Source organism: Rhinolophus sinicus, linkage group LG05, assembly GCF_036562045.2.
Source record: "Rhinolophus sinicus isolate RSC01 linkage group LG05, ASM3656204v1, whole genome shotgun sequence".
Taxonomy (NCBI): Eukaryota; Metazoa; Chordata; class Mammalia; order Chiroptera; family Rhinolophidae; genus Rhinolophus; species Rhinolophus sinicus.
In genome coordinates this window covers 16,947,597-16,975,205 of record NC_133755.1, presented here as the reverse complement: position 1 = coordinate 16,975,205, position 27,609 = coordinate 16,947,597, and the positions used below count along the sequence as shown (strand labels likewise).

Sequence of the window (27,609 nt, the reverse complement as noted above, 5' to 3'; positions counted from 1 at the left end):
GAAGAAAGCTTCACAACTGGGCAATGGCAGAGTCAGTATTCAAACCCAGTTCTGTCAAACCCAGACTCTAAGTCTCATGCTCCTCCCCACTAAATTGAGACTTGTTTTTTCTCCATAAGTGGCAAGGTTCTTTTTAAAGTGGTAGGTACCACGTGGGCAACCTGCTATAGTGGAAAAGGTTGTACTACCAGGGTTCAAAGTGGTCATACTACCACTTTGAGGCAGTGTGGCTTTGAGCAAGGTCACTTAATTTTTCTGGGCCTCCTCTTCCCAATCTTTAAAATTAGAGTGTTGGTTGAGATGATTGTGAAGGTCTATTTTGACTCTGACACTCTAAATCCATGGGGTACTACAACCTCTGGTATAGAGAACAAGGGCTCAGTTATATGCCAAACCTTTTTCAAAGTAGTAGCCAGAAAGGGCTGCAGCTGAGAAGAACAAAGAGAAGATACACCAGTAGGAGACAGAATTCTGCAGCACAGGCACGAGGCCCCGGAGGCCCTTCTGGCCTGAGCACATTGGCTTTGCAGGAGGTACCTCTGCTCCTCAGACACACCAAACGGAAGGAATCCACATCCCTGACACTGTCCAGTTCTACCTTTTCTTGTTCCTTCTTTAAATTTCAGAAATTTGGAGAGCTCGCAATGACCAGAGAATCAAAGGCCTTGATGGGACTTTACCATGGCCAAGTCACGTGCAAGAAGAATAAGTTTGGAACTCCGCAGAAGGAGGTTAAGTAAGTTCAACTCTACCTAGGAGGCCCTTGTGGGTTTCATGACGTGACAAGCTTGTAGAGGTCTTTGAAGATCTACAGAGCTAGATTTACATCTTTAATCTTGTAAACTCCTTCTGTCCTGAGTACATTGGATCCTTATTTCTACCGAGAACTTTTTTGGCTTTACAGTTCTGCCTGTGCTGAGTTTTCTCCAGGCCTCTTTGCTGCCTCCTATAGAGGCTTTCATATCTTGCCATTGATGTCCCTTAGAAGTCTGGTTGAGGTCCCCCCTTCCTGAACCAAACACACACTACGCCCTATTTCATGATCTTGTTTCTCCCTGGGACTTGAGATACTCTCTCCGGGAACTCATACTTCTCCCTCATTAGAAAACATAAAACCTCATTCTAATTGTTAAAACGTTGACCTTTTCGCTTACAACCTAAGCATTTGAGATTCTACTTGACTGTTTTGTATCTATTCCCTTCAGCAAGGCTTTCGATAGTACGTTTCCTAACTAGCTCTTCAGCATCTTAGTAATGCCCCTAAACACACCTTTTTGCTCAGTGGTTCTCAGCGTGGGTGATGTTGCCCCTCAGGGGACATTTGACAATGTCTGGAAATTTTGTGGTTGTCACAACTGGGGAGGGAGGGATGCTACTGGCATACAGTGGCTAGAGGGCGAGGATGCTGCTAAACATCCTACATTGCATGAGACAGCCCTACAACAAAGAAGTATCCAGTCCAAAGTGTCAACCGTGTCAGGTTGAGAAAAGCAGCTAATGGTACTACCTTCTATCACTTTGAATGAGATTTCAATCCAACATAGAAGATAAAATAGGTAAGAAGTCTGGGCAAGACCGAAGATTCTAGCCAAGAGGGCTGATATCCAAACACAATATGAAATAGAACCCTCTCTCCAGCACACGTGGTGATCAGTACTAACCCGGCTGCATTTGTTCCACGTGACACCGACAGCATCTTGCATTCACTGGTGAGGTAAATCACTTCCGTGTGGCAGTACAGTGATGATGGCCACTTACATCTGCATCTCTTCACCCGTCCTGCAGAAATCAGATGAACAAGGATAACAAAGCCATCCATTCCCCATGTGCAGCTTAAGTAGAAGGCAGCTAATGCTGCTAACCTCTAATTATGTAAGAGGGAGACTTTATTGTAACAGGAAGGAAAGGAAGCAGAAGAAAAAAATATTAAGGGTCCTGCAAAATCACAAAATCATGACACACTAACTTCTATATTCATCCTTCCACCTACCCAAAAAACAAACATATATCAATTAAAGAGACTGTGTTTTGCAAATAAAGGAGGCTCCTTTTATTTATTTTTATAATTTTATTTTTTTAGTTGGGGAACAGTGTATTTTCCAGGGCCCATCAGCTCCAAGTTGTTGTCCTTCAATCTAGTTGTGGAGGGTGCAGCTCAGCTCCAAGTCCAGTCGCCATTTTCGATCTTAGTTGCAGGATAACAAAGCCATCCATTCCCCATGTGCAGCTTAAGTAGAAGGCAGCTAATGCTGCTAACCTCTAATTATGTAAGAGGGAGACTTTATTGTAACAGGAAGGAAAGGAAGCAGAAGAGAAAAATATTAGGGTCCTGCAAAATCACAAAATCATGACACACTAACTTCTATATTCATCCTTCCACCTACCCAAAAAAAAATATATATCAATTAAAGAGACTGTGTTTTGCAACGTCCATATAAAACTAACATGAGAAGAAAAAAGAAAATGAGAATCAAAATACTTAAGCTTATGAAAATTCTCCCCTCAAGAAACAACCACAATGAAGAAGAAAATTTATAACAGAACACTTCCAAACTTGCATTAAATATCCTTAAACAAGCATTTGCTGATAAGAAAAAAAAATCTCCTCTAATCAAAATTCAAAACCTCAGAACTAAATGGATAGAAAAACATGATATAAAAATTGACCTAACTGGGGAAATAAATTGAAGAAAGGGGTAACATCATCTTAGAAAGTAAGACTAAATTATAAGGTACCCAAAGCAGATATGTTGAATTGAAAATGTAATAAAGAGCATTGAAGAAGGGGATGTCAGTAATACCTCCACTTCTGTCTGTGTAGGCCTTGTCCCCTTGCCTTGGATAATGATTCCTTATCTATTTTTTTCTTAAATTAATTTTTATAAACAGAATGCATCTCTGTTCTCCTTTTTAAAAAACGATTGTAAATAAGGTTAGATACGAGATGATACTGTTGTGTTTAGGGTTGTAATATAAAAGGAATCTTTGTGTGTGACCCTGTAGCTTGCTCTTTTTATTCAGCGTGCAGTGCATATTGGGACACAGCAGTTATCTCATGCCTTTTAATCTCCTACTGATGGGACTGATGGCTGTTTCCAACTTTTCATTATTATAAACATTGTATGACAGTTCATTGCGGCATGTCACCTTGTGCATAAGTGCATTTCTCTAGAGAAGAGAATGGGAAGTAGGTCCTAGAGTATATGATTTTGGGTTTTAATGAATTTGCCCTCCAAAGTAGGGCAAAGTATACTTCCATCAACTCTGCATGAAAGAACTAGTTTTTGTACATCCTCACTGATACTTTAAAATTTTTTGCCCATCTGATGGGGAGAAAATAGCTCATTTTCAGTTTTATTTCCTAGATTATTGGGAAGGTTGAGCATCTTCATTTGCAATTTCTTCTTTAGTGAACTGCTTTATGTAAGCCCTTGCCCATTTTATTTAGTTATCTTTTTAAATTGATATATGCATGTTCTTCATATTTCCCCAGAATAATCCTTTCTCTGCTATATATCTTAAAATTTCTTCCTATTCTGTTGTCGTCTTAATATTGTGGGGTTATTTATCAAACAAATTTTTACTTTTGATGCAGTAAATGTATCAATCTTTTTTTAGCCCCTATTTATATTTCTCTACCCTGTTTTCTCATTCTCCAAATACTTAACACTCACCATGTAAATATTTTTCTTATTACTAAACTACATTTGAAAAACGCTCCAGGACTTGAAATTAGGTTTCCTTTTTGAGTCTTGAATATGATTTTTGAACGTTATAATCAGAATTGTTAGGAGTAAAATTTTATCCTGCGTTACAACCCTAATTTAGTTCTACAATGATGTAAACTTGGCCTTCTGTTGTGAAAAAAAAATTTTTTAGTTATATGAGAATATCCATATTGCTCCAGAACTATGGAAAACTAAAAAGAGTGATCAGATATGGATCTCTGGCCCTCAAAAAGATTAGAATTTGAAGCAAAAAGTAATGTACACAAACCTATTCCAGAATAGTGTGGAGTAAGCCAGTTCGTCCTGACAAGTTCAAGAGGAATTCAGAAGTGGAAGAGGCAGGAATGTGCAAGTATGGAGGTGTTTGAGGGCGGGTAAGGTCTGGAAGCAAAGACGCCATCCAGGAGACTTTTGAACTAATCCCAGTTAGGAGTGATAAAGGCACAGATTTCAGGAGAAATGAAAGATGGCTGATAAATGGTAAAATCACTAACAAAGAAGTAGTTGGAAAAAGAGAAGTTACTCTTGGGCATGTCACTCACTGCAAGTTGGCTTTTGTTTGGAAAACAAAAAGTCATGTTGACTTAAGCATAAACCGAGTTGTTTTCTTTTCGGTGATCTCAGACCTGGTTGGAAATCAATATAATTCTGTCTTCTTGGATAGACCAATTCTTTTAGACCTAATGAATTTTTGTATTTAACTTTGAAGGCAATCATTTACTAAAGGTATATTTTTACAGATAAAAATTATTTGAAATCACTTATTGTTGTGCCTGCTCAGTGGGTTTATTGGATGATAACTTGGGCGGTCTCCCACTTTTACTGAAATGATTAGGAGTGATTTACTAAAAGTCATTTTATCCTTGCCTTTCAGGCACCTAGCCGTTCTTGGTGCAGGGCTGATGGGAGCCGGCATTGCCCAAGTGTCTGTGGATAAGGGCCTAAAGACTATTCTTAAAGATGCTACGCTCACCGGGCTGGGCCGAGGACAGCAACAGGTGCTCAAAGGGTAAGCTTGCTCTCTGCCTCGGCCAGGAGTTCGAATGGTTTTGGTTTTTGCTATCCCAGGTCCCTTTTTCCTGAACATGACGAGTACTAGACCCTCCATAGTTAATCCAGGTCTCCTTTGATTTGTGGGAATGCTAATTCCTTCCTTCACTTCATTTTGTTACAGATGTTATAAACCATTAACGTCATTGGAATCTGTACTCTTTGAGTGCAGAAGAGAAAACTTTATTAGCTATTTTTAAATGCCATTTATTTTATGCTTTGGTATCAGACTAGAAATTCTCATGTTTGGCAACTTGGATAGTTTCCATGTAATTGCTATGTTGTTGTGAAACATTGAAACAGCATGACTCCCTGTGTCTTTGTGGAGAGAACAGAGGTTAGGATGTGAGGGAATGACGGTAACTGCGGTAACTGCACGTTGAATGTAGGGCGGGGATCAGAACTCCTGAACCTTGTATTTCTTGACTGGCTTTACTATAGAGAAGCAGTTAACTGATTTGGTTCCACAATGTCTGAGGCTTTACAAGACTCTGTCTTACCTCTGAATTAATAAAGGGTAAATGCTCGCCTGCCCCCTTCTTCTCCCCCACACACATATGCGTGTTTTGCAGAGGGGGGAAATGGAGCAGCAGCTTGGTCAGACTGGGAATTGGTTTCCACTCAGGCCTCTGCCCGCTGTAATGGACAGACAGGCTGCCTGCACTTAGGCTGTCCTGCGTGTGACTTTTAGCTGAGGGAGCATTTTTTGTTTCTTAAATGGATTATGTAGCTTAAGCATGTTTTTACCCCTTTTCTGCACGGAAGCTCATATATTGCTACCATAATGCTTTCCAGGACCTGGCAGGTTTAGTCTTTTTGGCAGATTATTGTAAGATAGCAAGGAGTTGGAGTACAAGATTCTGACCAAAACAACAACAAAAATGGCACGTGCTAGATGACAGCATTGCCCTGAGACTAGCCTGCAAGCGTCCCCAAATAGCATTTCACAGTCACCAGAATAAGGAGTGGCTGCTCTAGAATAGCTTTCTCCCCTGATCTCTTTTGGATCCAGGTGTCCCGGGTTTCCCTTTTTGCCTTAGAAGCATCCGGCTCTGGTGAATGCCCCTCACCGTACCGCTGACGTGAGGCATACATGTTTCCTGCCCTCCCTTGGAAATAGTTTCACTGGGCATTAGAATTAGAGCAATTAGTAATATTTTGAACTCTGACAGACATCTTGTATGCTGATTGCTGACATGGTTGTCAGAAACCAGGAGGGTTGAACCCACACTTTTAAGACTTGACTACTTCTTTGAACTTACCCTGTGGCTTTAATTTTTCTTTTGGTTAAGGGAATTAGTGAATAGGGTTTAGCTTCATACTTCAATCAGAGGAAAACTCTAGGTCACTTATTCTGAAAATGTGGTCAGATTAAAACCTAGGAGAGCCTCTTTTCCTTGGCAATAAAAAATAATCAGGTAAATGAGTAGCAGGAATCCTTTTTAGCTGTCTGTGGGAAAGAATAAACCTGAAGTTAATATTTTATGTAATCAATACAGTGTGCTACTAGGTATTGCCTGGGGAGTGGATTAAAAATATAACAAATAATGCTTGGTCTCTGTCCTACAGAAGATTACAGTTACAGAGTAACAAAATGATATGTCAGCAAGTGTAAATCCATGTGGTATAGGACACGGGCTGGCGGTTTCCTCTACTGTAGGTAGAGAATTACCATAGCTGCGCTTCTGTTTTGCATTCTAGTATTAGTATTTCCTCCTCTTGGCAAATTTAAATGGTTTATGGGTGGTGCAGTTTATATAAGTTGGGCATTTAGTAGAATGTGGACATATGGGTTCAACCTGCCTTTGAATCCTAGTGCCCTGGGCACCCTAGGACCCAGCTGTTTTACCACAAATCCCTCTGAGCTCGGAGCATCTCGGCGCCTTAAAAATGGGAGTAATTTTCACCAAGTACTTCACAGAGTTGATGAAAATCACACAGCGTGCTGTCTAGCCTGTGGACACTCAACAAATGTTAGTTTCCTATTCTTTCCCTCTGACTAGGAATGTGGTTTTTTTCTAGATTGAATGACAAAGTGAAGAAGAAAGCTCTGACATCATTTGAAAGGGACTTCATTTTCAGCAACTTGACTGGGCAGCTCGATTACCAGGGTTTTGAAAAGGCCGACATGGTGATTGAAGCTGTTTTTGAGGACCTCAGTCTTAAGCACAGAGTGCTAAAGGAAGTAGAAGCGGTGAGTAAGGGGCCTGAATCCTAGTGCAGGGAGGTGGGGTATTTAAAGGAACAATAGGAAAGTCATGGTTCTTTTTACAGGGTTGTTCATTTCCAAACCTAAGTTTTTCTGTGAGCTCATGCACACTGCATATGTTATAAAAGTCAAATCTAAGTCCTATGGGAAGAAAACCAAGTCACTTATCAACCTAAGCACAGGGTTTGTTAGCCTTAGAGGGGAGAGTTCAGTTGTCCAAACACACAGATAACCTCATGGAGAACAGCCAGATATCTTGCAATGTTGGGTTGGCTGTAAACCATAACTAAACTTCTTCAGGTCGAGGCAGCAAAGGAAACGGGAGAAACAATTTCTCCAAGCATGATTCAAATGCTCATTTTGTGGAATTGCTGCTTTGGTCTTGATCCCTCATACTCTCCATAGCCAATTCTTGAGATGGGGTGACTTGAACAAAACAAGTACTTGAAGAGGGTGGTACGCAGAAAGAGCCCAGAAAAGAAGAAATGGCAGTAATCAGGCAGGAGATTGATCCAGACCTAGCCTAGCATACAGTTAGATCAACAGAATGTGGGTTACTAAATGGTGTAAATGAAACGGCACTGACTTGGCGACACCCTAGGTGTCCTGAGTAATGGGGCTGTACCCTTCAGATGCCTGCCTGTGTGAAGGCAGCCCTGCTCTACTAAAGACTGACCCTCCGAAGGGTTTAACAGCTAAAGACAGGCACCTGTGTCTGGGGTAGGCTCCTTGTGTGAGACGCACATTCCAGAATCTTTCCGTTAGATGAAGTGTAATGCTGGATTCAGCTGAGGCAGAACATTCAGAAAAGCTGGTAGATCTGTGTTCCAGCCGTGATAGGTGGCGTTTCAGCTTAGAAATGGAGATGACGTTCCCATGGCTTTCTGGGCGCTGCTGAGCCAGTGACAGGGGTTCTGAGCGGCAGCCAAAGCACACACAGCCAGAGAGGAGAGAAGATTATCTACTAACCAACCTGGTGGGGGTATTGGCTTTTGGAAACCCTGAGTTTGGGTGTATCAGAATGGGGGGAAGATGGTTAGTTTTCACGTTTGGGAAGCCAGTGGTCAAGCAAAAGAGAAAGAAGAGGGCCCACCAGATCAAGAGAAGTGCAGGCTATGAACAAATCAATCTAGTAGTTCCCACTGCAACAAGAAGGTTAAGGGAGGAAAGGATGGGGCAGAACCTCGAAGGGAGAGAAGGAGAGCAGCGAGTTTGATGTGATGGCACAGGGGGAAAGGGACTATGGGAAAGTGAGCAGAGAAAGGGAGGATTCTCTGGGAATCATAGACTTTTAGCAGATAGTAAGAAGAAAAGGGATGCCAGCTTTGGCTAGAAAGAGTATTACTAAGAGTAAAATCCAAAATGTTATGTATGTTTTAGTTACTTCTATAACATGTCGGATGCCTTTACTTTTTTAGTAAGCTAGTGAAATCATCTCAGTAGGAGATACGCAAAGTTATTCAGAAAGATAAAAAAAAAGAGTGAACTCCAGAACAGACCTGTATTTAGAAAATTAAGGAATTTTAAGTGAAAGACCTTTCGGAGGGTATCAAGTTCATCTCATCTGGCCTCTGCTTGCTTTATAAGAAAAGTTTAAAGCTAAATCTATATACTTCAAGGTTTTAAAACTTCCCTTCCTCTCCACAGAACTAAACTCTCTCCTTTGACATTCTTCCTAATCCTCGTCTGCAGACCCCACACGGCCTTGGTTGTCCCCTTGAGTATCTTCATCATGTCTCAGTGCTATATTGCCATGTGACCAAACCACTGGAAAAGCAACTCACAGTTCTATAGTGTGGGGAGGGCTTCACATGTAGCTGGGCCTTCTCCATGCAGTTTCACTTGGGGTCACTCACATGACTGCATTTAGCTGCAAGCTGGGTGGGGCGCCTCTGTGCTCCTCTACTGGCAGCCGTGGCTTCCAAGACAGCGAAACCAGAAGCTACTTGGCCTCTTAAGGCTTGGCCTGGGACTGGCATAGTCACTTCTGCTGTATGCCATTGGTAAAAGCAAGTCACAGGCTGGCCCAGATTCAAGGGGAGGGGAAGTAGACTCTACCTCTGGTTGGGAGGAAAGATGGGCATGGCACCAGGCAGGCAAGAATTGTTGCCAGCCATCTTTGGTGACATTGGTTTGCTCTTCGTAGAGCATTTTACCACCAGCATTAGATACCATGCCACCATATTTGTATTATAACTTGAGACTGTTAGCTTTCTTACACTCATGCATGGCTGTCAACTCACATTATACTTTTGATTAACTAAAATCATGGGCTCTTTATAACAAGCTTACTGCCAAGTCACATCTTATTCATCAGGTGCCTGTCTGGTTCTTTTTTTCCCTTTTTAAAAAATAAATCTTAATGTAGTACTTTTCCTTTATCCCCATAGTAATTGATCTTATTTTACACTCAGCTTTTCAGTGAGTTGGATATGTCTTGAACCTTGATTCTCATCTTTGATGTTAGGTTTCTGCCTGTGCCAGATTTGCACAAATTTGTCAGGTGCAGTGCCTTCCATGTTTTTATCCAGGCATCTGAATAAAAACATGAATAAGCTAGGCCCATGGACAGAATACTGAGAGGGCCTACATTAGAGACTATTCTCCAGGTTGATAAAGCTGGTGCTTAATGGTATTCATGTACGGTAGATATAATTACAGCGGTGTACCATTTTAGTAACAGTGTATAAAATGAGATAGGCATGCATGCACGTTATGGCTTATTATAAAGTTGGAGTGTGGGGGTGTCGTAAGCTTTCAGACTTGAGGGCAGACCCAAACAAGGAGGATTGACACCCACGCTGGATCTTGAAACAAATGAGATTTGATTCAAGACCATCTTTTCAGTGTTTCTCTGAAGTGCCTCATTTACCTAACTGTTGGGACAGGTTAGGGCTAAGTGACCTCATGATGGGCCATAACTAGAAGGCTGAATGGGAAAGAGAACAAGGTCAACACATTCCTCACCACAGATGCCCAAGGTAATCACAAATGTCAGCTGAATGCTGTCTACTGTCTGAGCAGTTCTGGCGGGGCTCACATGTCACTTGTTACTTTTACTTTGGACTCTGCTCATTTCCTAGACCCACATGACACATTCTTAAACGCTTTTCCCTGCAGGTGATTCCCGCTCACTGTGTCTTTGCCAGCAACACATCTGCCCTCCCAATCAATGAAATCGCTGCTGTCAGCAAAAGACCTGAGAAGGTAAATTTTGAAGAGAAGAAAACCCTGAAATGTTTTACTGCTTCAGGCTCACTGATGAAGGCTTAGAACATGAGACGGGACTGGTGTGGATTATGAAGTAGGTGGGGGTGACAATGTAGTTCCAAAAACTGGGCACCTAAAAAGCTAGTACCATGACCAGTGTAAGATGCAGGGACAAGTGGAGTCCAACTACAAATACTTTTATAGGTGATTTGTATCTCCAATGGGTATGATTGTTCAGGTTCAGACTATAAAGCCAACCTTTATTACAATTAGCCATTGAAAAATAGGTCCTAAAATAAGGGATGCTCCAAAATACCACTTCAGCTTCATAGTAGACTCTGGTAACTGTCTAGGATGGGTTTGGTTCCAACTCCAGACCCAAGAATGGAGGGTCAGATGCAGCGGAGGTCCACCTATGGGTTCACTTGGACCTTCTACCCAGGGCATGAGAGGGGTGGGTATGGAGCACTTTCAGCGATTTGAAATGATGCCTAGAAATTTATCTTTGGGCTTCTGCTGTCTACCAGAGTAATCAAGTGAAAGTGAAAACCCTCAAGGAGAAATAAAACACTTCAGCTCTCAGGAGGATACCAGTTAGCCTCATCTACCCATAACCAGCCAAAGGTAGGCAGGCCGTAGAAAAGACCTTTAAGGATTTCAGAAGGGTGATAACACAGTCCACGTACTAAAAACACAAAGCCTATTTATTCCTATTCTAATAGCTTGCTAATGCAGGGTCATCTTGTCTCCTAGCACGCAGCAGATTAGGAGTGATGGTGGGGCCTCACAAAGGCAGGCTCATTGATGGCAAGAACAGGTCACAGGGAAATGTGGCAGCTGATAGTGTGACACTAAGGGAAGACACAAAAACAGTCTGAGGGTAGGTAGACAGGCTGGCAGTGTCTGTCATCACTCAGAGCACCTCCACAGCATTTAAAATCAGCAAAGGAGGACCTGTTGTTGTTCCTTTGATGCCAGCCTCTCATTCTCCCCAGTGGAGTGGAACAAGCATCACACTTTGCAGGCTACCTGCAGTTATCTTGGATAGCTGCCATCACCTGCTCGCCTATGGCATTCATACACAAGGCAGGCCAAAGAGGCCCAAGTCAGGTGCCCAGCCATCTCAGTTTGCCCACAACTGACTACTTTCTGCCTGCCCCTACTTCCCAAAAAAGTGGACCCTCTCATCAGCATCTAAACCATCAGCATCATTAAGTGGAGCCTTCATTCTTCCGCGATAAATCTAATTCGGCCTTTAGCTGTGATTCTGGCACCAGTAGTTGGTAGGATTGATTTCCCTTAGTGAAACCCCTAGAAGCAGACGGAAGAAGAGGATTCCCATAAGCTCTCCCTGAACAAACTGAACTTCTGATCAAAGAACCGTGGACCCAAACCACTCGCCTGTATCAAGCTGTACTCCTGTATCACCGCCTGTCTCTCCAGTGCTTTCCTAGCAGAAGAATGCTGTTAGGCGTCCTCATGAGCATTAAGGTGTGGGCTTTGTTCCCTCGCCAGGTGATCGGCATGCACTACTTCTCTCCTGTGGACAAGATGCAGCTGCTGGAGATCATCACAACCGAGAAAACGTCGAAGGACACAACTGCTTCCGCTGTGGCCGTGGGTCTCAAGCAGGGGAAGGTCATCATTGTGGTTAAGGTACAGAGAGAGCCGTGTAACAGCGTCAGGGTTGGAGAAGTTTTATTAAGACTCTTTATACCACCCAGCTTGGTGGTAACTATTCTGGGACAAATATACTGACTTTTGATATGATTTCCCCTTGGTTGTCCACAGTATGGACAGTGGTACTGACTGTACCACCGAGTCAGGGTCGGAGTGGGGCATGTCGGGAATGTGGCAGGTTCTCCCAGCCCTTCCAGACCTTTCAGGTGACTATGAAACTATATGCTGTGCTCTTGGGAGTCAAACCATGCTGCCCCTGGCTATGGCTTCCCCTGCAATTTAATTTTAAGGATTCTGATTGAGGTTACAATCACCTTGAATTTGAAATGACGTCTGGGGAGCGCCCAGACTCAGGTAGTACCCACAACAGAGGGAGGGGCCAGCGAGCTCACATTCTCTCCCTTGGCAGGATGGACCTGGCTTCTACACCACGAGGTGTCTTGCACCCATGATGTCTGAAGTCATCAGAATTCTCCAGGTTGGTATTGCTCTTGAAATGTGTGAGGCGTCTTCCACGCCTTAAAGCAGCTCTCCAAATGGGTAATGTCAAGGTGAGGTATGGTCTTCTGATAACTCCTGACTCTTCTCCAAGAAGGCCCTTTTGTGCCCTCCCTTTCCCACGTGGTGGGAAGTCATGGGCTTATGCTGCCAAACTGGGCAGAATTTTAGCTTTGCTCCCTTAGCTTCCTCTCTGCTCCATTAGGGCCAAAGGCCTCCCAACATGCTCTTCTGTGCAGTTTCTGCACTTGTTCTGATTGGCGCTGCATCTGCTTCTGCACAAGCAGCCCCCTCCGGTGGCCATACAGGTCATTCACCAGCAGGGGGGGGGGGCCCTCCTCATCAGGCACTTACCAGACACGGGGAACACCGGGCTGTGCGGCGCAGCCCCTTGGTCATGTCTCTTCTCAGTCACGGGAAACAGCGCTGTCTGCCATGGAATCTCGTTATTGAGGTTCAGAATTGCATACAAGGAAAACATGAATAATTTTTCCTCTGTAGACTTGCCTTTAAAGTGCGGTAGGTTAGGGAAGGCTCGGACTTTCCCCTTGTGGCTCCCTAACCTCTTGTGTTTCCTTGGGTGAAACAGTCCCAGTCCTGGGCCTGGCCAGGTGGCACCAGAAAAGTAGGTGTTGCCCGCAGCATTTCTGAGAGCCAACCCCGGGAGCCCCTGTGGGGGGACGGCGGGGATGGCCTTCCCCTGAAGTCCCTGCTTTACGTCCCATTCAGGAAGGAGTTGACCCTAAGAAGCTAGACTCCCTGACCACAGGCTTTGGCTTTCCTGTGGGCGCTGCCACACTGGTGGATGAAGTTGGCGTGGATGTCGCAAAACACGTAGCAGAAGACCTAGGCAAAGCCTTTGGGGAGCGGTTTGGAGGTGGAAGCCTGGAACTGCTGAAACAGATGGTGTCCAAGGGCTTCCTGGGTGAGTCGTGTCAAAGAAACATAACCAGCACTAGTCACAACATTCTGAACAGTTTCTTGAGAGCAAAGAGTTACATAAGGCCCGTGTAGAAGAAGAGTGTTTTCCTAAACACACTATGAGCCCACTGTCATAGCAAAAGTGATTTCATGACATTTTAGTCTGGGTGGGCCTGTAGATTATGGACCGAAGGTGAAACTCTGGCCTTCTGAAGCTCTGCTACTACCTACCCAAGTTATGCCGGATTGACAGGCATTTTCTCCTGCCCAGGACTTCTAATACATCTGGGATGCTGCACTGGCAAGCTTGCATCCAGGTTTCACCATGTTGTCTGGTGCCTGTGTGCAGGCAGTAAAACCTCTGAAGAGAGTACACAGTTGAGGCCCACCAGAGAGGGGGCTTTCTTGGCAAAGCAGCAAAATCAGCGCTAGGACTTGGCGTGCTAGGGTCTGGTGTTGCATATCTAGACATTAAAACTCACCCAAGTGGCCTTTCCCATCAAGATACACAGACTTCCAAGAAATACCTTTTTTCCTTCTCTGTGAACTCTCCTGAGGAACACTTAAGTTTCTAGGGTTAGCTAGATATACAGATACACAAGAGAGGCGGGAGTTTTATAGCAGACTAGCAGAGAAGAGACTTCTCAGGCCTGGGCTCTGAGAATTTATAACTACCTTTTCCTGCTTCTTTTAGGTCGCAAGTCTGGGAAGGGCTTTTACATCTACCAGGAGGGTGTGAAGAATAAGAATTTGAATTCTGACATGGACAGTATTTTGGAAAGTCTGAAGGTGCCGCCTAAGCCTGATGTGTAAGTCCATTGGAGTGGCTTACAGCGTGAAAACGTTTCTCATCAGCCCAGAACTTCTCAGCCCCTCCCTCATCTGTGATGAACACCGTAGCTGCTGCCGGCACGCAGCTTTCTACTTGTGCCCTTCCTCACACACATCTGCTCATTCTCTGCCAGGCATCAGGGGAGAACTACAGCCGAGCCCTGGAAGACCCCTGTTCCAGCCTTCCCTCTGGAGGTCCCAGAGAGTAACTACATACAATTATCCAGGCCCCTTTGCCCTCCAAACCCTTTATCACTTGTAATTGACGGCTGCTGGTGTCAAGAGATACTGCTCTGTTGCAGACCCTGCTCTAGGTGCTCGGCTTCAGGTTCCTCAGGGCACGTAGCTCTGTGCTGTCTTTCCAAGGGAAAGATAAGCCTGGCACCGTCCCTGGAGTTGCAGGTTCAGGAGGTTGGCCCTCGTTCCTGAGAGGCCGCTGCAGCCCTCCCTGCCTGCTCTTCTCTACCTGAATGTCTCTCTCTGTTGGCAGCTCCTCTGATGAAGACGTCCAGTACCGCCTGGTGACAAGATTTGTGAATGAGGCCGCCCTGTGCCTGCAGGAAGGGATCCTGGCCACCCCCACAGAGGGAGACATCGGAGCGGTCTTTGGGCTCGGCTTCCCGCCCTGCCTTGGAGGTTGGTCTTGGGAGGTGGGCAAGCAGCTCACTTTATCCTAGAGCTCATGCTGCTGTCTGCTTCATCAAATCCTGTTTCTCCCTCAGGGCCCTTCCGCTTCGTGGATCTGTATGGTGCTCAGAAGGTAGTAGATCGGCTCAGGAAGTACGAGGCGGCCTATGGAAAACAGTTCACCCCATGCCAGCTGCTAATTGACCACGCTAACAGCTCTACCAAGAAGTTCTACCAGTGAGCAGGCCCTCACCCCTGCCACTTGCACACTAATCCCAACTGCCGGCAGTGCTAGTGTCTAGATTCACCCGAGGAAAAGAAGCTCCGGCACTGGTGTGCTTTAAGTGCCTTCAGCTAGGACTGTCTCTCCTCCCTGGTGAAGTCTGGCTGTGTTTGCACTTCATGTTGGAACGTGGAACCCACTGCTTGAGAATTTATAAGCCCTAAGGCACAAAGTGGCAGCACCTCTGGAGCCATCTTTGCTGCCTGTTCCTCCCAGGAGGCCAGTGGTGGTGGCAGCTGTGCACCCGGCCACACACAGGGTAACAATAAAACCAGACTTATTTATCAGCCTCCCTGCCTGCTTGTTCAGTTTTTTTTTTCTGTCTTTGTCCTTCTGGTTTAAACCCCTTTCAGGGAGTGAACTGGAATAAAGCCCCGTGCTTTCATGCTAAGAATGTGTTGAGAGAGTTCTAGACAGCACCTTAAGAGAGAAGCCTTTGAACCCTGACTCTAAATGCTTTGGCTGGGCTTCTGCTTACAGTGGGGACGTGGCCCCAGCTAACCAGAGCAGCAGACGTGTAACAGGCATGGAGGACCAGGATATATATATGTAACAGACTTCTTTCCCTAAACTGCACTTCCTCATTGCAGTTTTATCCAATTCTTTTCTTGGGGTAACTCATTCACACATGCTCCTCAGGATGTGTGTGGGACAGCTGCAGTTAAGCACAGGTAACACTACCCTGTGCGTCTTGGTGGCCCCAGAGCATGGAAGAGGCCTGCACGATGACCAGAGGCAGCACGTGTGTGCAGGAAAGGGAACGCCATCAGCCCACCCCCACCTCCATTCTGCCAGACCTTCCACTCTTCCCCCCTCCCCCGCCTTCTGGTGTGGCAAGTTCCTACACTTGTGTTCTTGCAGCAGAGCCCAGTCTGGGTAACAGCATCGGGGCTTTGAACTGGGTCTGGCAGAAGGATCCACGCTGAGTGTGCGCAGAATCATAATGCAAGTCCTATCACTGTGCCTTCTCAACTTGGAGAGGTAACCAGTTGCTCCTGCCTCTGCGCCAGTCGTGAGTACTTCAAATACCGCCCTGGTCCAGCTCTGTGGCTGAGACTGGCAGGCAAGGAGCTTAGCTCTGGCTCTACTGAACTCTGACGGTTGCTAGGAAGCCAGACTAAAGCCAGCTCATCTCTGAGTGGGGTTTTCAGATGACCAGTAGATGGTAGAGAAGCGATCCTCTATACCAAGGCCATCAGCTTCTAAACGTGGGGCTCGGAGAGCCTCACGGCAGGCATTGGGCCAGTGCAGGAGGTTCAACCTGGGCCCTGGCTGGTGGCACTTGATAGTCTGGTCTTTCCACATGGCAGGTATGAATTCTGTTGAAACAGTAGTGGGAGGTGGGAGGTTCTGGTAGGGGAGGGGCTTTCAGGATGGGGAGCCGGCACTGCCAGCTGCCTCTAGGGACCGAAGTCCTTTCCCGCCTGGAGGCATATCCATTGTGCCTCCAAAGGAAGAACGCAGTTGACACCCCGAATTCCACTTGCACTGTTCCTCAGCCATCTAGCATTTATTTCACTAGTCCTTGAGCATTCGTTAAATGACTGGCAAGGAAACCCAATGTCTCGGCATCAGTATCTGTGCTCTACTTCCTGACTCCCCTTCCCTCAGAGCTGAGGCAGCCTGCTTGGGACACCAGCATGGCTTCGCTACTCTTAAGACAGAAAGACGGAGGAAATAAATATCTAGGTAGGCCAGGTAAGGCAGAAAAGGCTGGCAGCTCTGGGGCCTGACACTAGTGAACATGAGAACCACTGCGTTCCTGGGAGGTGACACGGGGAAGAGCACGGAGGGACAAGCGGTTGGACACAGTGGCCACCCTGCTCTGGGTGCCAATAGATCACCAGGCACAAGATGTGGGGCAGAGACCTGCCTGAGGCACGGGAGCAAGTGCAGGAGGGCCAAACTCCAGGAGGGAAAAGGCAGGTCTTCCCAAGCCACTGTGCTTTCTCTCTCCACCGTCCTCCCTGTGCCACTGACAGGAAACCAGGGAGGGACACCAGGTGTTTGCCAGAGTCAAGTGATGGGGCAGGAGACCGGTGGACGTGGAAGTGATAAAGCCACGTGCTGCTAGAATCAAGCAGCGGCCAGTTCAATCGGCCTGCTGTCTGTCCCATGGAGTCAGTCTGGGCAGACTGCACCCAACCCGGCAGGATGGGGGGAGAGATGTAGGAGAACACGGGGCGCTGGATGTCGGGGGAGCATCTGCCTCCCCAACTAGATAAGTAGGTCAACAGCAGAGCTGTGCTCTTCCGAAGTCAACCGTGAGCCAGACCCAGAGGTGGAACCGTGAGGTGCGGTGGCGCAGGCTTACACCTGATCCACCTGTCCTCAGGGCCAGGGGACTAACTCAGGGAGGAGCAGACAAGGACGGGAAGGGCGCCCCAGAGGCCCCTAACTTAGCACCCCGGCCCTGGGGCAGCTTAGGCCAAAAGCCCACAGAGCACAGAGGAGAGAGGGCACTTGGGGAATTTGTGCTTAAATTACGGGCCATCTTCTTCCCTCGTCTCCACCCTGAACCTATAAGCTTGAGAAGTGAGATGGCTGTGAAGCTCTGTAGCAGGGCGTAAGAAGGTGAGAGGTCACCATAAGGCCAGCTTTTGAGCATCGCAGCAAATGCCTCACCAGGCCCAGGTGTGCACTAGGGCCTCGTCTTCTCCCTACACACTGTGCACCCTCAAAGGCAAGCTGTCCCCATGCAGGGGTCTCACCCCAGAGGACCCCATTTCCAAGTGGGTCTCCCCTGGATTCACTCTGTGTGGCTACCTAGAAGCGTTGGTCTTAGCATAGATTCTCCCCACAGGAAGGACCTGCCTCTGGGAGTGCTGTCCCCCTGCAGACCCACGGCTGGTCCCAGGGCCTCTGAGCCAGCATTCCAGTGGTGCAGCCACGAGCTGGGAAGGTCAGATCTTGGGCCGCCAGCCTTTGATGAACTGCATGATCTTCTTGACCTGCAGCTTGGTGAGGCGGAAGTCGTCGGCCAGGATGTCCTCACTGAGCTGCACGAAGATGCTGCCATCGATGCGTTCCCGGGCAAAGAAGCTCACCACGTCCTCCGAGAGCCCAATGAAACGCAGACTGCGAGAGACCTCCTCCAGGGAGAGCGCAGACAGGTCAGCAGGAGGCTGCCAGGAAGAGGCATCCCGGCCTCCCCAGCCTGTGGCCCCATCCCGGGGACTGGCAGGAGGAGGCCCTTCTAGGCGTCCTTGGGTGAGAAGGAGTCGTGCTCCACCAGCCTCGGGCCCCTGCAGGGCCACTGGTGACAGTGGAGCAGTGACCTGCCGCAGCACCAAACCTTCAGGCTCAAAGGCCTTGGGGGGTCCAAGTGGTGAAAGGCGGGGTCCAGGCCCAGGTGCCCCCACAGCTCTGGGCTCCTGACAGCGCAGCAGCTCAGGCTCTGGAGAGCCACCTTGCCGCAGCTCAAAGGGGTCAAAGGGCTCTGAGGCTGGTTCCTGCCACTCAGAAGAAGAGGAGGAGGAAGTGGGACAGGAGGTGGGAGCAGCTGAATAGGCCTGGCCTGGTGAGCCTGGGCCTGGGGAATAAGCAGGGCTGGAGGTAGCCAGGGGACACGAGGTGGTCGTCGGCCCAGCAGTGCAGGCCGCTGAAGGGCCTGAGGGGTAGACAGGCCCAGAAAAGGGGTTGAGAGCTCCAAATGGAGCAAAGCGTTTCTGGGGGTGAGAGGGCTTGAAAAGAGGCGGGCAGCTGTGGTAGGTCTTAACAGGGGTGTCAGCCCCCAAGAGGGAGGCAGCTCTACTGCTCAGGGGCTCTGTGAGGGCACGGGAGGCCTGGCTGGGCTGCGTGGTTGAGGGCAGGGGTCCCGGGGGTGGGCGGCTGGAGGACTCGCCCACTTTGCAGTCTCCCCATGTGCATGGGTAGCAATAGAGGGAGTAGGCATCTGGTGACGGGGAGCCACTGCCACTGCGGGAACCTGCCCTGTGGGCAGAGAGACAGACACATACGAAGTGTAAGACAGCAAGAGGGAAACGTGACAGGATCACACACGTGACATTGCTCTGCCAGGTCACAGAGGCTGCCACTCTGATCTCAGAACACTGGCCCATACCCCAGCCCCCAAGGCTTCTGGGATTGCCCTATCCTTTCTTCAGGCATTCTCCCACCCCAGGAAAAAGAAAACAAAACTGAATTACATACAAATTTCAAAATAGCAAGGAACACTCCACCCTGTGGCTGAGTCCCAGTCTGGAGGGAACCAGAGCAGTGCTCCTATGCAATTTAGGGAAGGAGCAAACTGAAGCCAGACAGTGGGGGGTGAGGGACTGGGCCCCAAGCCCCCAGACCCGACCCCAGTGCCCTCTCCCGAGGTAGTGCACCCTCTGAGCCCTCCAACCAAAGTCTTTCTCTTCCTCAGCACTGGCTCCCTCCCTGCCTCCCCTGCCTCACTCCACCTTAGGAGGGCCCAGGACCAAGAGAAGGAAGGCGCTCACCCATCCTGGAGGCCAGAGGAGTAGTAGGAGAGGCTGGAGCTGGGAGAGTGCACAGGCTGCAGCTTGGGGAAGCGTGGGGGCACCGGGGGGCTGCCTGAGAGCCGGCCACTGCCACCCCGGGGAGGCACAGGTGGGGCATTGAGCAGTCGGCACTCCTCCTTCACCTGCAAGCAGAGAGCCATGACTCCACCCTCCGTCCCGGGGCCATGGCCACTGACTTTCCTTATCTTCCTGAACAACTGGGCAAGGGGCGTGTCTGGAGCTGACACTTTGCCCAGAGGCAGCCTCGCCTCACACCCCACGGACCTGACCTACCCTCCCCACCCCTTATCATCTCTCCAACCTGTTTCACTCCTCAGAGCACACAACACATACAGTCTCCTACCGCCCTGGAAATCCACTGTGAATGTCAGAAAAATACAGAAGTCGATCAAAAACAATCAGAAAAGTAGACATATTCCCTCTTCAAGTAAAAAGAAAGAAAAGGGAAACAGAACGGGGGCAGGGGGAGGGAAGGAGAAGTATCTGCCCTCTGAATCTCTTCCTTATAAATCAAATGCTGAAAGCGGACTTCCTGGGATGGTAATGGGTGTTGTCCATATTCTGTGGACAAGTATGGTTGGAAAATTCTGCATTGAACACAGATAAACAGGTTTCCTTAGTGCAGGACTTCTCGGAGCCTTTACTATACCAGCGGTGTGTAACTCCAAAGTGAGCGGCAGTGGAAGGCTGGGAGTCCTACACACACTTTCTGAACTTATTTCGCCATGGAACCTTCTTTTCACTGGACAGCTTAAAGGGCTCCTGTTCTGTGAAACCTGGGTCACGCTGTTGTAGACTCATTCCCAGTTTTCTGAGGCTAGGAACCTACTGGCATCTTTGTCCCGCAATTCCCAACGTCACCGCCACTGGTATCCCTCACTACAAATGCTCTTGCGACGCTTTCCCCCTTTTTCTTCTCCCCTTCCCCCACACCTGGGCCACTCTGTCACACATTTCGAGGGCTGGAGGCCCCGGAGAACTTGCTTTTTAGGCCCAAACCGGGCTCCCTGGCTGGCCCCTCCCCAGAGGATAGAGAGGCAGAGCTCAGCGTCCTGCCTCCCACCCTTCCCGCCTCCACCGCGTCACTCACCGCCTCGGATTTGGGAGGGACGGGAGGCGGCGGCGCCTGGGTCTCCAGGAGGGGCGGCCCTGCGGCACCGAAGGAGATGAGGTCCGGCCCCGGGAGCGGCCGGGTCCGGCCCTCGGCGAGGCCCTCAGCCGCCTGGTGCGCCCACAGCTCCTCATAGGGGATCTCGGCGGGCGAGGCGCCGGGTTCGGGCGCGCCGGCCCAGTCGGGGCTTACGTACTCCTGGTCGCCTTCGCCCGGCGGGCCCGGGGCGCGGGCAGGCCCGGGGACGCGCGGGGGCGCGGGCAGGCAGAGGCGCGCGCGACGCGGGCTGGCGCAGTCGTCCGCCAGCTCCGCGGGCGCCTCGCGCACGGCCGTGGAGTACTCGTCGGGGTCGAAGCGCTCGCGGCAGTAGGAGGCGCTGTCGCGCACCAGACGCTCGACGCGCGGGTCCCCGGCCAGCAGGCCCTGCGGTAGCGCAAAGCGCGGCGTGTCGGTGAGAAGCAGGAAGTGCAGCGGCGCCGGGCCCTCGCGACGCAGCGCCAGCCCCAACACCACGGTCTTGGAGATGATGCTGACCAACTTGTAGCAGTGGCCCTCCCGCACCGGGTGCAGGTCGTAAGGGTTGCGCGGTGGCCGGCTGGGCACCAGCACGTTCACCGGGAGCCGCACGCGCTCGATGATGGCGCGCACCGTGTGCTCGCCCTCCTGCATCTGCAGCTCCAGCGGGCTGCGCGTGCTGAAGCGACCCTGGCACTGGAAGGGCAGGCTCAGGCTCTCGTTGGTGCGGTGATTCATGCAGATGAGGCAAGGCATCTTGCCTTTGATAGGCCTGGCGCCCCCGCCTGTTCCCCCCGCACCTCCCGGGCCACCCACCCCGGCCAACGCCCCGGCCCGGCCCAGCTTGCGTAGCAGGGTGGTGAAGCGTGAGCGCTCCTTGGTGGTCTTGGCGCACAGGATCTCCGCCTGGCCCATGAGAGTGAGCTCGTCGCCCGCGTGCAGTGTGAAATTGTACACCTCGCTGTCCTCGCTGAACTCGCCCGACACCACCTGGGGATCCCAGAAACAGTGAGGCCTTCGCCTGGGCCCCAGGGAAAGCCGGCCCTATGAGGCCCTCCAGGACCCAGGAGGGCAGCCCTCCTCTCAGCCCTTCCCAGGGCTGAGACCAGATCAAGATCACTGGATTGGGGGGTGGGGGTGGGGTGTTAGGGACCCACGTTCCATCCTGGAGAGGCCACGTGGTGGCTGTGCAACCTTAAATGAGTTACCTCTGGTGACCTTAATTACCTCATGTAATAACTTGGAAGAGTTGCTGTAAGGATTAAATAGACTATATATACAGTGACATATTTTGCAAATATTCAATAAATGTCAACTTTTTATCATTATCTTTATAACTTGGGTGATAATAATGCTCCATCCATTCAACAAGGCTACTGAGAAATGAACTGGTAAGAAAAGGGTTTGTAAAGAGCTGTCTGTGTCCAGGTGGGGGACTCACTGTGCATTGCACTGTGCTGCCCACAACCACCACCCCTACCAGTGGATGCAAGGACAGCCTGCCCTAAAAGGTGTTCGAGTCAGCGCATAACCCTCCACACACTCTTCACTCCCTTTTGCAGCAAGTTCTTCAGCCCAGTGGGTCATATACCCAGCTCTTCTGACATGGCCCAAACGTGCCAAAGACCCTCAAGGGGCTGCCAGAAGTCACACTGTGACACCTTTTACCTCGTGGACTCTAAGGACAACCGTACAAACAACCAGGGTCAGGGATTCCCAGATGGGAAGGGGCACCATGTCTGGTGTGAGAAGGACTGACCTTGACACTGAAGGTGATGGCTTCCATCACAAAGATGCGGTCAGGGAAGACGCTGGCCACCTCCTCCACGCTGCTGAAGTATCTCACTGGCTCCCGCACATCCCGGGCCTGCTCCAGGAGCTTGAACTTCCCTGCACAGGAGGGAACGCAGGCTTCTAGGGTGGGCCTGCTTACTGGGAGCATGGCTTGCATCCCAAGAGACCTCATGGTCCCTACATGCTGCTCCCCTCATCTCAGCCGGCCCCTCTGGAAGTCAGGTGGGCAGAAGGGCAGGTTTGCACCAGCATGGGGTAGAAGGAGCTGGTTAGCTGGCTCAAGCCTCACGGGGAGGTGAGCACAGACCCAAGCAACTAGAACCCAGCCTTCAACCCGTGGAGAGCTGTGTGTGTGCTGAGGCTAGTGACTACCTGCCCAGAGAAACCCAAGTGCAAACTAGCACCCAAACACTTGGACACAGAGCTGGCCTCTGACCAAGCATCACTATGGCATTGGGGATACTTGGTCCCAGCCCCACTGACTTGCTATGACCCTAGACAAATCCCTTCCCCTCTTGGGGCCTCTGGCGCCTCATATGAGGCTGGAGCAAATGATCTTGACCTGGCAGTCTGTGCATCTACCTTGGGTTGCTGATCCACACAGATACATTGTGTGAACCAGCAGCTCAGCCCCAGGCCTTTGAAGCTTGGGGAGAGCCACTCTGATCCCAGCTCTGTTCACACATCCTGCCATGGTCCAACATCCAGCCCCGTTGTCCCAGAGACCTCTGATCTGAGCCCAGCAAAGCCACCTCCCTCAGATGAGGCCTTCCCAACCTGCAGTCCAGGGCTGTGTGGTTTGGCTGGCTCAGTAGATGCCCCCAGCAGACTCAAACTTTCAAGAATGATGATAATCCATAAAGCTGATACCCCTGTGTAACTGTCTTACCTCACTGGCCACACACCTTTTATGTGCCCACTACATGAGCACAGGGACAAGCTGTGAATCGCCCTGGCATCTTGATGGGTGGCCTCCTCAGGCCTTATCCTGAAGGAAGAGTCTTGTACAGGTAAGGGGACAACAGGCCGAGAGAAGACAAAGTGATTCTTTAGCTTCTATAGTCTTCCTGGTAGTTTCTTCAGTCATAGTCATTCATTTATTCATTCCACATTTATGGAGCATCCACTGTGTGCCAGACACTGAGCTAGGCCCTACAGAGGCTGCAAATCTGGGTAAAATACAGTCTGCCCTCAAGGATTTCTAGATACAGTGGGTGTAACAGCAGCCATTGACGGCAGGATGCGATAAGTGCTACAACAGAATTGTGATGAAAGTGCTAGAGGTGGGGCAGACAGATGGCTCAGTTGGTTAGAGCACGAGCTCTAAACAGCAAGGTTGCTGGTTCAATTCCCACATGGGATGGTGGGCTGCGCCCCCTGCAACTAAAGATTGAAAACGGCAACTGGACTTGGAGCTGAGCTGCGCCCTCCACAACTAGATTGAATGACAACGACTTGGAGCTGATGGGCCCTGGAGAAACACACTGTTCCCCAATATTCCCCAATAAAATTTATTTTTAATAAAAGTGCTAGAGGGCTGCTGAGGGCTGAGGGCTGCTGAGTTGGGGGGAAGCTGCCTGGCAGCCTGACAGGATCTTAAGAATGAAAAGTTTTATAGAACGGATATTCCAGGTGGAAGGAAGGGAATGAGCAAAGACACAGGGTCCTGAAGGCAGCCGGCCTGCCCGAAATGGTGAGTGCCAGGAGGGTAGGGCTTGAGTAGTACGACGACAGGAAGTGAAGTAGACAGCGACTGGGTTATGAAAGGTTCTGAATGCCAAGAGGTCCATGGAAGTACAGACAAGAAGCTTAGCAGCCCACGGGAGGCAGCTTTAGCTATGGGGCAGGTAAGATGGCTCAGAGAAAATGAAGAGAGGGTCTTAACCCTTTGGGGACCTTCCCAGAAGAATGCCCATAGTGTATTCCTAACATGAACACACATAATTTTGTATTCAGTGCCAGGGGTGCCTGGAACCCCCAAACCCAGCCAGAAACCCAGACTGAGACATCCCCCCGCCCAAGTGCAGGGTATGAAGAGCTGAGCGCCAAGGGCAGGGCATGCAGTATCAACATGCAGGAGCAGGAAGAGAAAGGAGAGCCAAGAAAGAGAAGGGAAAATGCCCAGAAGAAGGCTAGGAGGTGTCCTAACCTCCTGGGTTCTGCCCTAACCACTCTGAGACCCTGGAGGGAAGAGGCCTGAGATGTGCCATAGCCCTAGAGGGCAATAGGGGATAAACCCAGGAGGAGGCCTGGCAAGGAGCAGTGGTCTGGGGTCAGGAAGCAGGAGTCAGGGTCAGCTCCCATCCAACAGTGAGTGGCCCCCCTCCTCCACCATATCTACACACAAACCCCCAACCATAAGCAGCCAGGCGGGGAGAAATGCCCGCTGCCCCCTGTGGGGAGAGCTGGAGCCAAGTCAGGGCTGGAGCCAGGGGAGGATGTGGCAGGGAAGATCGATGTAACCATGGTAGCCAGCCCCACCCCCTCGCTGCTGCCTGGAGCCCAGCACTGGTCATCACAGCAGGGAGGAAGGGAGACCTCCCAGGAGTGCTGCTCAGGCCCCTGGAAGCCTTTTCCTCCCCCTGTAGCCTCCCCGGGGGGCAGCTTCCTCTCCTGCTCCCCCTGCGTGAGACCCAAGGTCTCTCGGAAGCAATAGGGACCTGCTCAACCCCGGGCCTGCCCCTCTTCCCCGCCCTTCTTTCCCAGAACACATCTGCACTGGCCTGCAGTCCCTTCCAGCCTGAAGCAGTCCAGCCTGTTACCCCTCCTTTCCAGCACCTGACCCATGGTAGATGCTCCATAAAGAATGATGGCTAAAAGCACAGCATGTCCTGGAGTCCGAATGACCAGGTTGAATCCTAGCTCTGCCGCCAACCAGCTGTGTGACTTTGAGCAAACTATTTAATCTCTCTGGGTTCAGTTTTCCCGTCTGTAAAATGGAAGCATGCTACTTAGCTCCCACGGTGCTCCTCAGGGCACAGCGACCATCACCGGGGAAGCTGTCTGGTTCCCGGCTGGGCCAGTGGGGGGCTGTCTCAGAAGAGCCAAGTGTCCCCATTCCCTGGGCGGTGGGCTGTGGCCTGGAGACCCCGGGTCACTGGGCAGCGCTCCCAGCCCCGCCGCCGCCCTCCTCCCCTCCCCCGCTTTCCCGGCTCTCTCTACCGGGTCCGCTGGCCGCCCCCGCCCGCCCGCACTATTATTAATTCATTAAGAGGAACCAGCGCAGAGCTGTGCACTCAGCTTCCTCGTTAACCCGCCAGCCGGACTGGCCCCTCCCCCTCCTAAGGGGCCTCCACCTCCCCTCCCCACCCTCATGGGGGGCGGTTAGAGCTGCCACCGGAAAGGTGGGGATGGGGCTGTGACATCCCTGCAGCCAGCTGTCACCCATGACCACCACCTTACAATGCACTAAAAGACATGGGAAAAAAGGGCTAGGAGAGCCTTGGCCCCACAGTTCCCTAGAAGGTTCTGGCCTTGATTTCCCAGATTTTTAATGACACAAATTGAAATGGCACAGTCCCTGAAGTTACACTTCTGTTAATGAGGACTTTTTCCAATTTTTGCTTTTTAACCCAAGAAGCCCTGGGACCTCACCCTGGACCAATGACAGATACCCAGGATGGGAAGTTTCTAGTTTGGGCAAGCCCCCTCAAAGGCTCTAGGCGCAGGACAGAGCCCAGCACCAGGTCAGAAAGACACTTGCGTTTCTTCAGCTTTTCAATGGGGTGTGGGGCTACGGGGGTACCGACTTGACAGGGTGGTTGTCAAGAGCAGAAGTCATGTAAAGGGCTGAGTCCTGTCCCGCGGGCTCAGGGGAGACCCACGCAAGGCCAGAGGGGGACGAGTGATTGGTACCCGTGAGGAACCTGTGTGCGCTTTCCCAGCTCAAAGGGTCCCCAACCTTTGTTGGGGGGTGACGGGGAGGGGGTAGCAGTTAAAACATAGAACTGGGCAAGCTGCTGAAGCTCCTGGGGCCTGTTTCCTTGTGAGTTAAATGGAGTTGATTAGACTTTCTCACAGGGTTGCTAGGAGGATAAATGATGAAATGTTCAGCCCAGTCAGTGTCCAGAACGCTGTGGAATCCTGGGCTCATGTGGCGGCATCTCTGGGATGGGATCCTCAGACTCCCGTCCCTCCCACACAGGGGACAACGACCCTGCATCCTGCTGTGATGCCACACCAGCCCAGGAGTCAGGTGACCTGGGTTCTGCCCCTGCTCTGCCCCTTTAGCTGTGTGACCCTGGGCAAGTCACTTCCCTTCTTAGGTATAAGCTCTGTTTTATCATATGTAAAATGAAATGGCTGTACTTTCTTTTTTTTTAGTGGCATAATCCTTTTTGAAACAAAATCTGATGTAGAACGTTAACATCATATAAAACACAGATCAAAGTAGAAGTTCATTAGCATAATCTTATTTAAAAGTCTAATTTTAACATTCACTTATAAAGTCAATGAAAACGATGAGTTTAACACAAAAATTGGGGAAAACAGGATTAGAGCTGAAAGATGCAGCCAGGTTATGAGCCTGAGCATCCCTTTGTTTCTGAAGGTTTTTGGTTGCACAGTACCGAGAAGATCCTGGCAGATGTTCTCTTCAAGGGTCTGTACAAAAAAGGGTTAATGAGGCAGCTCTCCATACACACCTGAAGGTCTCTAGTTAGGGGTAAGGTTGGATCTGTAGCACTTTGAGAGTGTGGGTATTGTTTTAACCATTAGTTTAAAATCTATTATAAAATCAAATGTGAACCAGAAACCCAGGGCTCCACACAAGAGTATGGAAAGCACTGGGCCCTAAATCTAACCCCAATCCTAATCACACACTGTCAGCCCTGTCCCCACTCATTCCTGTGACTCCTAGGAAAGGCTGATAACCAACAGCTTCCTCCAAGCCTGCCCTAACCCCTACCCTCCAGCCTATACCCCCCACCAGCTTTACACCATCTGTCCCTGACTGGCACACCTGGGTACTGCAAGGGGATGTCGATCTTGGGCCCGATGACATAGTGGCCTTCCTCCAGGGTGTGGGCTGTCACGGTTGTCCACTGGCGGCAGGAGTGAATAAGCAGGATGTCTCGCTCACTGACGCCCTCGGCATACTCCCCTGGGAGGGGAAAGGTGGACAGAAGAGAAAGGAAAGGAAAAGAGAACATTTGGAGGGGCAGAAA

General features: G+C 49.9%; 2 protein-coding genes across 5 annotated transcripts in view; one reads left to right on the top strand and one right to left on the bottom strand.

Annotated features, from left to right (window-relative positions):
• Window positions 1-15,327, top strand: part of HADHA (hydroxyacyl-CoA dehydrogenase trifunctional multienzyme complex subunit alpha) — a 37,871-nt gene extending 22,544 nt beyond the window's left edge. Inside the window, exons 11-20 of the mRNA XM_074331797.1 lie at window positions 627-736; window positions 4,603-4,737; window positions 6,801-6,972; window positions 10,108-10,194; window positions 11,713-11,853; window positions 12,287-12,355; window positions 13,105-13,300; window positions 13,991-14,105; window positions 14,618-14,763; window positions 14,850-15,327. Coding sequence (XP_074187898.1) covers window positions 627-736; window positions 4,603-4,737; window positions 6,801-6,972; window positions 10,108-10,194; window positions 11,713-11,853; window positions 12,287-12,355; window positions 13,105-13,300; window positions 13,991-14,105; window positions 14,618-14,763; window positions 14,850-14,995 — 1,317 coding nt within the window. The 3' untranslated portion in view covers window positions 14,996-15,327. The remainder of the gene's footprint in view (window positions 1-626; window positions 737-4,602; window positions 4,738-6,800; window positions 6,973-10,107; window positions 10,195-11,712; window positions 11,854-12,286; window positions 12,356-13,104; window positions 13,301-13,990; window positions 14,106-14,617; window positions 14,764-14,849) is intronic.
• A 1,187-nt stretch (window positions 15,328-16,514) lies between these two features.
• The window catches only part of GAREM2 (GRB2 associated regulator of MAPK1 subtype 2), a 34,501-nt gene continuing 23,406 nt past the window's right edge, over window positions 16,515-27,609 (bottom strand). For 3 of the 4 annotated variants that reach the window (XM_074331793.1, XM_019712764.2, XM_074331794.1), the window contains 5 exons: window positions 27,405-27,545; window positions 22,410-22,540; window positions 20,615-21,640; window positions 19,483-19,646; window positions 16,515-18,970 (listed from right to left, as the gene is read on the bottom strand). In XM_074331793.1, the coding sequence (XP_074187894.1) occupies window positions 17,941-18,970; window positions 19,483-19,646; window positions 20,615-21,640; window positions 22,410-22,540; window positions 27,405-27,545 (2,492 nt within the window). In that variant the 3' untranslated portion in view covers window positions 16,515-17,940. Of the gene's footprint in view, window positions 18,971-19,482; window positions 19,647-20,614; window positions 21,641-22,409; window positions 22,541-25,222; window positions 25,334-27,404; window positions 27,546-27,609 lie in introns of those variants that run through there. The other variant, XM_074331795.1, reaches the window with a different exon arrangement.